The sequence below is a fragment of the Oncorhynchus keta genome, chromosome 10, assembly GCF_023373465.1.
Source record: "Oncorhynchus keta strain PuntledgeMale-10-30-2019 chromosome 10, Oket_V2, whole genome shotgun sequence".
Classification (NCBI taxonomy): domain Eukaryota; kingdom Metazoa; phylum Chordata; class Actinopteri; order Salmoniformes; family Salmonidae; genus Oncorhynchus; species Oncorhynchus keta.
This window is the reverse complement of record NC_068430.1, coordinates 59,350,741-59,362,045: the sequence shown is the minus strand read 5'-3', so window position 1 is coordinate 59,362,045 and position 11,305 is coordinate 59,350,741. Positions and strand designations below refer to the sequence as shown.

The window sequence follows — 11,305 nt, the reverse complement described above, 5'->3', positions numbered from 1 at the left end:
GGCACAGGAGTGGCTTTGGGACAAGTCTCTGAATGTCCTTGAGTGGCCCAGCCAAAGCCTGGACATGAACCTGATCAAACATCTATGGAGAGACCTGAAAATAGCTGTGCACCGAACGTTCCCCATAAAACCTGAAGAGCGTAAGGGGATCTGCAGAGAAGAATGGGAGAAATTCCTCAAATACAGTGGTGCCAAGCTTGTAGCGTCATACCAAGGATGAAGGTGCCAAAGGTGCTTCAACAAAGTACTGAGTAAAGGGTCTGAGTACTTAAATGTAATATTTCCGTTTTTCTAAAACATTTTAACTGTTTTTTCAATTGTTATTATGGGGTATTGTGTGTAGATTGATTCATATTTATTTTATGAATTTTAGAATAAGGCTCTAACGTAACAACATTTGGAAAAAGTCAAGAGGTCTGAATACTTTCCGAATGCACTGCATATACAAAAGTATGTGAATACCCCGTCATGCAATCTCCATTGACAAACATTGTCAGTAGAATGGCCCTGAAAAACTCAGTGACTTTCAACGTGGCGTCGTCATAGGATGCCACCTTTCCAACAAGATAGTTATGTTAAATTTCTACCCTGCTAGAGCTGCCCCGGTCAACTGTAAGTGCTGTTATTCAGCTGGAGTGGAGTAAAGCTTGCCTCCATTGGACTCTGGAGCAGTGGAAATGCGTTCTCTAGAACGATGAATCACGCTTCACCATCTGGCAGTCCGACAGACGTATCTGGGTTTAGCGGATGCCAGGAGAACGCTACCTGCCCAAATGCATAGTGCCAACTGTTAAGTTTGGTGGAGGATAAATATTGGTCTGGGGCTGTTTTCATGGTTTGGGCTAGGCCCCTTAGTTTCAGTGAAGGGAAATCTTAACACTAAAGCATGCAATGACATCCAACTTTGTGGCAACAATTTGGGGAAGGCCCTTTCCTGTTTCAGCATGACAATGCCCCCGTACACAAAGTGAGGTCCATATAGAGGCAATCACCATTGTTACGATATATGTTTTATCGTTTTTCACACATCTAGCTAGCCTAGTAGACAGGATTTCCACTAGATAGCACAGACACAAAGACAAAATTGGCTATGCTATCGTAGAAATGTATGAAAATAAAAAATTGCCTTAACTTAAGGTTAGCAGCAGTGGTGTAAACTCCCTAAGTAAAAATACTTTAAAGAACTACTTGAGTAGTTTTGGGGGGAATCTATACTTTACTTATCTATTTATATTTTTGACAACATTTACTTCACTACATTCCTATAGAAAATAATGTACTTTTTACTCATAATGTACTTGTTGCATTTTGAATGCTTAGCAGGACAGGAAAATGGTTCAATTCACACACTTAAAATGAAAGCTTCACCCATTTTGAACGTTATATTGTTTTTGTGCATCTCTGAGTGATGTTCTATCGACTCACTGGATCATTTAATGTTTTCATTTGAAGCAGAGTTATTGGAGTTCAAGCAGGCAGAAATCTGTCCGGTATGACAGATTACTGTAATAAAGTTGCTCTCACTACACTGGAAAACGACTTTTAGATCACGAAAACGTCTATTCTACATGTCAGATTTCAATACTGACCCATGTCATAACTCGGGAGGATGTCTTCTCTTGCGATATTCCTACCTCAATAAATTAGTAATTTAAAATGTTTCCGATTTGCCTGGCTCTTCAGTCCAGGGTGCATTGCATGGTGCCATTGCCAGAGATATTAGAAAAAGGAGGTAGAGCACCACTCGTCATATTTTCAAACATGGTGGTGGCTGCATCATGTTATGGGTATGCTTGTCATCGGAAAGGACTATGGAATTTCTTTAGGATACAAATAAACGTAATAGAGCTAAGCACAGGCAAGTTGCTTACTAGAGTGGTCTAGTTACAGTTTTGACTTAAATCGGCTTGAAAATATATGGCAAGACTTGAAAATGACTGTCTAGTAATGATCAACAACCAACTTGACGGAGCTTGACAATTTTTTAAAGAATAATTGGCAAATATTGTACAATCCAGGTGTGCAAAGTTCTTAAGAGACTTACCCAGAAAGAATCACAGCTGTAACCACTGCCAAAGGTGATTCTAACATGTTTTGAATCAGAGAGCTGAGTAATTATGCAACAAATATATTTTAGTTATTTAATTTGTATTAATCTTGAAAAAAAAGTTGAATAATTATCTAATCAAGATATATTAGTGTTTTATTTTCCATAATAATAAAAAAGAAATGTTAGAATTTTTCTTCCACTTTGACATTACAGTATTTTGTGTAGACGTTGACAAAAAATGACAATTTTTTAAATCCCACTTTGTAACACAACAAACTGTGGAAAAGTCAAAGGGTGCGAATACTTTCTGAAGGCACTGTATGACAGAAGTTAAGCAGCATTTAGCTAATTATAGACAAGTTGACAAACAAATAGCCTATCAAAATGTCAGAGATTATAATAAGAAACATAGGCCTTTGTAAAGTAGGCAGGAAAATAAATATCCTGCACCCCGTCAATAGCGTATTTTCTGTATTTGCAGTTTAGGGTGCAGTGAGGGCCTCAGATTTTCACTTGATCACATATACAGTAGTAAGGCAGTTGCAGATGGGTTATTAGCAATTGCGGGCTGTTAACAAAAAAAAGTAAGTAAGTAAGTAAGTCGCTCTGGATAAGAGCGTCTGCTAAATGACTTAAATGTAAATGTAAATGTAAACAAAAATCTGACCGCACATGCAAGTGTATAAGGTGCTCTGTGCTGAAGTTATAGACTAGGGGATTTAAACTTTACAGTTACAAGACAAGGGGATGCATCGAGTAGACTTAAAGTAGACAGAGTAGACTTAAAGTACTCATTAGATTACAGCAAGGTTAAACATTTTCAAGCAGACGAGCTCCACTTTTCCAAAACCATAGATAACACATAGACCCATAATGTTTAATAGCATTTTAATGACATCGCACATATTTGAGAGAGAGAGAGAAAAAAAAGACTACAGGTACAGTTTCATACATCAGAAAGCCAGGTCAATGTTCTATATATGCCCAAAGACCCAGGCATTGCAAAGAATTTCATTCCTATTACATAATTTCTGATTGTGCAGTAAGATTTTTTTTCTCAATACAATAGATACAGTGACAAAGAAATGCACGCTATGTATCAATTAGCAGGATAACGTAGCAAAATTATAATGTGCAGTGCTAGAGCAACAAGCAAGCAACCTTTTTTTGCAGTAAATGCTGAATTTCCACATTTCCATTTAACATCAATGCTTAAAGTGTTTATTATACATACTGATTTTATAATCTGTAGCCAACTATAACTATTTGGAAACATATATTATGATGCAACTCAAGAGGGACAAAAGTAATCAAAGGAAAAACATGTAAAAAGAATTACTGGTCCATCATATATATAAAACATTATTCCATGAGGAAATCATTTCAATTACAGGTGTATTATTAGGCTTTTCTTGACCTAAAAAGGCATGCGCTTACTGATAATACTGGCTAACTATGCCCTTTTGGAGCCTGATATTTTCTCGAGGTTGTTTGTTTTCAATTTAAACTCAAGTAGGAATCATAGTAAATTATGTTGAAAAGTTGCATTACATTTTTTATTCAATATGTGTATGTGCAGTCACAAAACTGAATTATTTTGAAGCAATGTTGTCTCCCTTTCCAACAGCAAAAAGAGAATGTAGGCCTGCCTCTTGTAGACACCCTCACAAAATTGAGGAAACGTTTAAATACTCAGACCCATTTTAACAAAACACAATGACAAGGAAAAAGCACAAAAACACACAAAACACATTTTTACAAGTAAAGAATTAACTTTAAAAAAAAATGGTCCTCATGATATTATCAAATAAATGTCATGATAAAACCTGCCCCATACACCTTGACACTTTAACAAAGTACAAATGTTTATTTTACTTGTATTTCAAGTCTCATCAATCGTTTTACCCAAATCAAGGATCATTAGGCACAGCATGTTGTGTAGTTGAGCAGGAGTATCATTGTGGCTTGGCAGACAACAAAACAATTTAAAGTAAAGAAGAAAAAATACTGCACTAATAAAAAACTGAAAGTCTTCATTGCTGAGAAACTTTATAGTTTTTTCTTGCCGAACAGGCTGAATCGCTTCTCCTTGTCCTTCTCCTTGTCTTTCTCCCGCTTGCCCGGGCTGGATTCGCTGGTGAGGGTGACAGTGGCGGGCAGGGTCTGGGCTCGGCTTGACGCCGGAGTGCTCTGGTTGCTGGGCGTAATCGATACCTTGTCAGGTGTCCCCGCATTCAGAATGGCCTGGATCCATGTGCTCATCTCCTCCTGTAAGGGGTCATTGAAAGGTCAGTTTCCTAAACACTTTTTAGCTAAATCTCTGTCTCAAAAAGAGAATGGCAATTGTAATGATCTATGTTTATCAGTGAATGAAATTTGCCAAAGAAGTACTTTTTTTTTTCTACAAGTGGACCGAGTCTGGGTCGTCATGAGATAAAAAGTTCCACATTAGCTTGGGAATTTTTGGGAAACCCATCCTAGAAGAACAAGTACATGCAAGGTTGTGGAGGTCAGTTTAACAACTAGCCCAGGAATGAGGTTTTGTAGTCAAGACCAGGGCCTTTACAGTATACCCACTGTTTTGTTTTGGCCTACTGAAACAATCTTTAACAGATGACACACAATGTTAAACAAAGGAAACAGACTTACTTCTTCTTTGGCTTGGAAGAGATACTCATTTCCATCCGTAACTCTGAAATAAAAAAATAAAATGTTGGTAACTTTCTAAACATATATATTTGAGATTCAAAAGAGATTCGGATAGCAACATTTGCAAAAAAATATATATTTCTGAAATGGCAGTCAACAAAATTAACTAGAACATTAAGAAATCAGATTTAGACTGCAGATAGCGTAATGAAGTGCAACTAAGAGAATCCACTTCTGGGGTGATTCCGTTAGAAGGAACTTGAACACAACTCTCATTTGTATCATGTTTAACCTGAGTTTGAAGACATGTTTCTTTTTTTTGTAATCCATGGCCACATCACACACAGCCCCCATTAGACTGATCGGAATCGCATTGTGGTAGGGGATGCCTTGACCAGCAGCCTTGTTGTCTTTGTAGAAGCCCATTTCCTGATTGTTGATAACGCAGTACACGTTATGCCAGGATCTGAAAAAGAGAGCTCAATGAGTCATTGTAAGCCTGGGATGCGCTGTATAACAAGTGAACTCCCTGAAAATAATGTATTTTATGTAAAAAAAACTGTATTAAATTACTTCTCCCAAACAATGCTATTTGGATTTTCTCTTTTGATCCAGTTCACCATACCTGCTTGAGGCCTTCTTGTTGTGACCCTCCCACTCATGCTTGCGATGCAGGAAGCCCTCCAGCTGAGCTGCAGGCAAATCCTGGTTCTGGGTCGGCAATGTGGAGGACAGGCTGCCCTTGCCCCGCCGGCTGGCTGTGGGTGAGGGAATGGGGCTCGGGTCCTTTGAGTTCTGCTCCGCCACTCCATTCATGATCTCAACTCTGTCCACACCATTCTGAGAGAGAGAGAGAGAGAGAAAGAGAGGCCCCAATTATGCCTGAAAACTAGAGTATGCAACGCTAATAGCTCATTTTGGTTTCTGAATTGTATTTGGACAAAGAATCTTGACTGAGTAGGCCTTTTGTTGCCTCGGGCTGTGATTGAGCCCAAGACCTGTTGGAGTGTTGGAACAAGCTGAGCCAGGTGCTTATGTCTACACCAAACGAGCCTGTGCTCATTGACTACTTGTCGGCTGTGAACGGAGAAACGTAATAAGCCATGTAAGTTATTAGAGCAGACTCGAATGATGCTAACATCTACACTATAATTTTCCCCTCCAGAAATGAGCCCAATATAACATATTGGTCCATATTATCAGGCAGGTGTGCTATTTAGCAATAGGCATTATCAACTGATGTAGCCCACCTGATGCAACATAGTGGCTGTAAATAAATACGCTGAAATGTTGCACGTTTCCAATTACCCCACTGGGCTAATCATTAGCTAGGTCACAAAATATAAAGTCAAAACATTCGGCTATCTTGTTGCTAGTTACAGCAACATATTGATGACTTGAATGTCCCAAAAAACGTTCCACTGGCACTCAGCCAACCAAGGCTCATGTAGCCTACTGTGAATATAATGTTTGCCTACCAGTTACACCTGACCTGACTTTTGCATTCAACGCAATTGCCGCCTGCTAATGCTCCATAAACCATGCCGCTGCTAAAAACCCCCGTTGTAAAATGGTACATTTGACAAATTTCTTGGATGTGAGAAATAAGTGTAGCCTAGTAACACTAGAAAGCGCAGTGATCATCCTCTTTAAACAGCGGCCATCAAAACTGCTTTAAAAGGTGTTTTCCCTCGACAGGATTTAGAATGTTGTAAGCTAAAATGACAGGGCATGCATATTTCTCTCCCTGTGTTGCACTCACAATGTGAATGCGCCTCGAGAGGAATATTCATTTCTTACATAAAATGCGACCAACAGGCTGAACAATTGGTGTTGTCTGATTTTGCTGTTGCTTACTCATGTTGGCTGTGGAAAATTAAATGTGGATAACACATTTTTCAATACATAATTCAAATAGCAAAAGGTACCGTGTCTCAGCTCCGCCTGGCTCTCATTTGGATCATAGGTGCCGGGTCTCAGACCTGGCAGGACCCGGCTCAATTTAATCCCTATAACATTACAGGCAACCACCGCAATGAGCTAAAGGCTAGAGCTGCCGCTTTCAAGGAGCTGGACTCTAACCTGGAAGCTTATAAGAAATCCCGCTATGCCCTCCAACGAACCATCAAACAGGCAAAGCATCAACGCAGGTCTAAGATCGAATCGTATTACTCTGGCTCCGACGCTCGTTGGATGTGACAGGGCTTGCAAACTATTACAGACTACAAAGGGAAGCACAGCCGAGAGTTGCCCAGTGACACGAGCCTACCAGACGAGCTAAATAACTTCCATGCAAGTAACACTTCGAGGCAAGTAACACTGAAAATGGCATGAGAGCATCAGCTTTTCTGGACGACTGTGTGATCACGCCAGACGGATTACCAGGACGTGTACTGTGAGCATGCGCTGACAATATAAGGGTTAAATAAAATAAAACAATTCATTTTAAGGGGCATGGATGGGCCTTCACACCAAAATAATTACATTTATATTTTACATAGAAAATATTTAAATATATTCATATTTCATTCTTTAGCTTTAATTATCTTTTCTGGGAAACGCCTCAGATGCAAACAATGCACCTTAGGTGAGATTGAACAATGTAAAGCTCTGAGAAGTTAGGCCCTAGTCAGTCTTTTGACCCTAAAAGCTAGCATATTTTTGGTGGTAAACTTTGCAGCAGTAACTTACCTGTGGGGAATCCTGGTCTGAGGGCAGTCCATTCTGCAGTCCGTTCTCTACTCCACTATGGAGAATATACAGTAGAAAGGGATAATCAGGGAGCGAGTCAGTGAAGGTGAGTAAGTGTCTATGAGTTAACTAACAACAACCTGTGGTGATTTTCATAGCTAACTTGATTTACTTGAAAGAGTCACAATTGTTTGCTGGGTGCATATGTTGGTTCTTCGCCCTAGCACTACACAGCTGAATCAAATAATCTAAGCTTAATGATGAGTTCATTATGTCAAAATCAACTGTATAGCGCTAGGGAACAAAACAAAACGTGCACCCCTTGGGTTCCCCAGGACAGAGTTTGGGAAACACTGAAATATGTAAAAGGAAGCACTTTGATATTCTACAATTGGAATGAGTCTGTGTCTTTGAGATAAGTAACATACTACATTAGCTACGATGGCTTTGTGAAACACACCCTTGTCTGTTTCTTTACCAACACCACTACTAGGGCTGTGGCGGTCACAACATTTTGTCAGCCGGTGATAGTCAAGCAAATAACTGCCTGCCTTGACCTGTCGTTTGCCTGCCCCTGTTTAACGTTTGTTTCTTCAACACTGTCTCCACCTGAGCCATATCTTAAAACGTGATAACACTAGTTCATTTAGCAGACAATATTTTCTTAGAATTTGGTGACATTATTTTATAGTATGAAGAATACAATAGAACAAAGCTGAATAAATTATAAATATTGCACACATGAGGCTATTCTGTGTTAAGCGGAAACAAACAAACAAATATGTACTCCTATATGCTTAATTTAGGAGTTATTAATGTAACTTTAGTTGTTCTACAAACGTTGGGCTATATGTTTAGATTTTTCCCCCCGCAATTTGGCTGACGCAACAGATCAGAACATTTAGCTTAAAATGTTGATAAACTATTAGGCTATTTCTTCACATTATGAGCGCAGAAATGTGCACATGGCAGTAGGCTATAAGCACGATTGTTCCATTAACGGAAAACACCATGAGAAAAAAAATGCTAATTATTAAATCTGCATTTTTATGGTGAAATTATCTTTCCCAAACTTGCAACTCATGCGCTGTTAATGTATGCCAGTTAGGCTCAAAACCCCTTGTAAAGCGGATTAATGTAATTAATTTTAAGAAGTTATTTGGCCACTTTAATTGTGATACAAACCTTATCAAAACATATAGGCCTATGTGCTAGGCTACATGAGGTGTGTTACTATGATTAGAAAGAAAAGGCAGTGTCTTATGCTGGGCATCATTCACAAGTGATAGGCTAATATTGTCACCCATCAGACTATTCTTGATTTAATCTTGTCTTTACATATACTAAATAATATATGTGTGAAATGTGTTTTTATTTAGAATGGATCATTATCATGCACCGGTCTCGAAACAGGGGCAGCGGGGGGAAAATACATGTAACCTATGCACTTAAATAGAGGATGGAGGATGCATTTCCCGTGGTTCATTTTCATGCCAGTCAGGTAGACTACACTCCTGTTGTAAAGATAAACAATGTACTTAATATTAGAATGTTGAGAATTAAATATAGTAGGACTAGCCTTTACAAAGCTGATGGGATCCTGCTCTTTTTAGTAGAGGCCATCACTCTGTTTTCTCACGCAACTGCATAGCCTATAGAAATGTTGCTCAACATGAGCTCATGAGGTCTCATGGAGTGTTTGATTAGATTTTCGAAGACATTTGCATTAATGTCAGAGTGCTTATATGGACAATAGAGTGATGAGTAACAGGCAGTTAGCAAATAGGCTACTAATGGCCATAAGCAGCATCAGAGCTTGGAGAAGCCTAATTACCGTGACTAAACATTCACGTGGAATTTGACTGCAATCATGACCGCCAGTGTGGCGGGAATATGGTCACCGCAACAGCCCTAACTGCTACACTTACCTCTGCAGTGGTGAGTCTTGCTCCGGTAAAGGCTCTGGCGAAGGGGGTTTTCGCATTCTTTCTTCTTCCTCTTGCTGTCTTCTCACTTCCAATAACTCCAACTGGAAGAACAAGACACAACGGAACCTCAGTCACATTTTACCACCTTAATCTGAGTAAATTAATCTGGCAATGCCACCTTCAAAGAGTGGTGGGTCACACTTCAATTCTAACGTTTGCTATTTAACTGGGACTTAAAGACATGAAAAATGGCAGCTAATTTAATTCACTAATGATTACATTGTAGTTTCTTTGGGATTCATGGGAACATGCAAAACTTTGTAACAATTATTACCAATTATGTTGTATTCTTTGAAAGCACCAGATTATTACTCCATAATTTTTTCATTAAATGCTGGGTAAATACTGTACTGACATGCAGTTAACATGCAGTTAGCACTAGGTGTCAATGTTAGTACGTGAACTTAAATAATTGACGAGCACAAGTTAACATTGTTTAGTGAACAGCTTTCTTATTGAAACCTTATGAACATTCGTTTAACCTAAAGATTTGTGACACATGTGACAGGAACATTGCAACCCGCCAAAACACTCACCGTAGTCAACCTCTCCAGTGCTGAGAAGCGCTCCTCCCAAGTGGCGGCCGACTTCTCGAATGCCTCGTGCCTCTTGATCAGTTTCTCCACCTCGTCCACGCTCTGCCCCAACTCCCGGCCGAATAGGTATGGTTCCTGTCCCAGCAGCCACGCCTCTGCCACCCCTGCATCCCTCCCAAACTGGTGAACTTCCAAAACTCGACCATGCAGAACACAGAGAAGAAAGTCAGCAGGGAAAACTGGAAGAGAGAAGGCCCAACTGCAATTGTTTCATTCCAATGTTGCAGCTAACTTATGCCTCTGGCATGTGGGAACGGGTAACCTGAGCATTCATGACTAATATCCCCCCTCCCCAAACAGAAACACTCACTGTCCACTTTAGCCCACATGCATTAGTTATCAGCAGAGCGAATGTGGTCTCAGAGCATTTCATATAATTCTGTACGTAAATCCGACACCCTCCATTTAGTATGATATGGTATACATTAATATGTCCATATCCATCATCCATTTCGTAAACAAATTACTATTTTGTATGATATGTTCCGAATTGAAATTCAAACAATATATTCTGAATTACGAAAACACACAATATGTTATGAATTGCAATTGTTACAGGACGTTACGATTTTGCAAAATGTACAATATGTTACGAATTTGCTAAACATATACAGTAAATTCGGAAATGATTCAGGACCCATGACTTTTTCCACATTTTGTTACGTTACAGCCTTTATTCTAAAATGTATAAAATAACTTTTTTCCCTCATCAATCTACACACAATACCCCATAATGACAAAGCGAAAAACGGTTTTTAGAATTTTTGCAAATGTATTAAAAATAAAAAACAGAAATACATTATTTACATAAGTATTCAGACCATTTGCTATGAGACTTGAAATTGAGCTCAGGTGCATCCTGTTTCCATAGATCACACTTGAAATGTTTCTACAACTTCATTGGAGTCCACCTGTGATAAATTAAATTGATTGGACATGATTTGGAAAGACACACACTTGTCTATATATCGTCCCACAGTTGACAGTGCATGTCAGATTAAAAACCAAGCTATGAAGTTGAAAGAATTGTCCTTAGAGCTCTGAGACAGGATTCTGTCGAGGCACAGATCTGGGGATGGGTGCCAAATACATTGTGCAGCACTCAAGGTCCCCACAGTGGCCTCCATCATTCTTAAATGGAAGAAATTTGGAACCACCAAGACTCTTCCTAGAACTGGCTGCCTGGCCAAACTGAGCAATCGGGAGAGAAGGACCTTGGTCAGGGAGGTGACCAAGAACCCGAGCTCTAGAGTTCCTCTGTTGAGATGGGAGAACCTTACAGAAGGACAACCATCTCTGCAGCACTCCACCAATCGAGGCCTTTATGGTAG

The 11,305-nt window shown here is 39.4% G+C and overlaps 1 protein-coding gene across 3 annotated transcripts in view; it reads right to left on the bottom strand.

Annotated features, from left to right (window-relative positions):
* Nucleotides 1–2,921: 2,921 nt before the first annotated feature.
* LOC118389383 (spectrin beta chain, non-erythrocytic 1-like) overlaps nt 2,922–11,305 on the bottom strand; it is an 87,125-nt gene continuing 78,741 nt past the window's right edge. For all 3 annotated transcript variants that reach the window (XM_052527405.1, XM_052527403.1, XM_052527404.1), the window contains 7 exons: nt 9,915–10,111; nt 9,319–9,419; nt 7,391–7,445; nt 5,325–5,539; nt 4,992–5,165; nt 4,700–4,742; nt 2,922–4,318 (listed from right to left, as the gene is read on the bottom strand). In XM_052527405.1, coding sequence (XP_052383365.1) covers nt 4,100–4,318; nt 4,700–4,742; nt 4,992–5,165; nt 5,325–5,539; nt 7,391–7,445; nt 9,319–9,419; nt 9,915–10,111 — 1,004 coding nt within the window. In that variant the 3' untranslated portion in view covers nt 2,922–4,099. The remainder of the gene's footprint in view (nt 4,319–4,699; nt 4,743–4,991; nt 5,166–5,324; nt 5,540–7,390; nt 7,446–9,318; nt 9,420–9,914; nt 10,112–11,305) is intronic.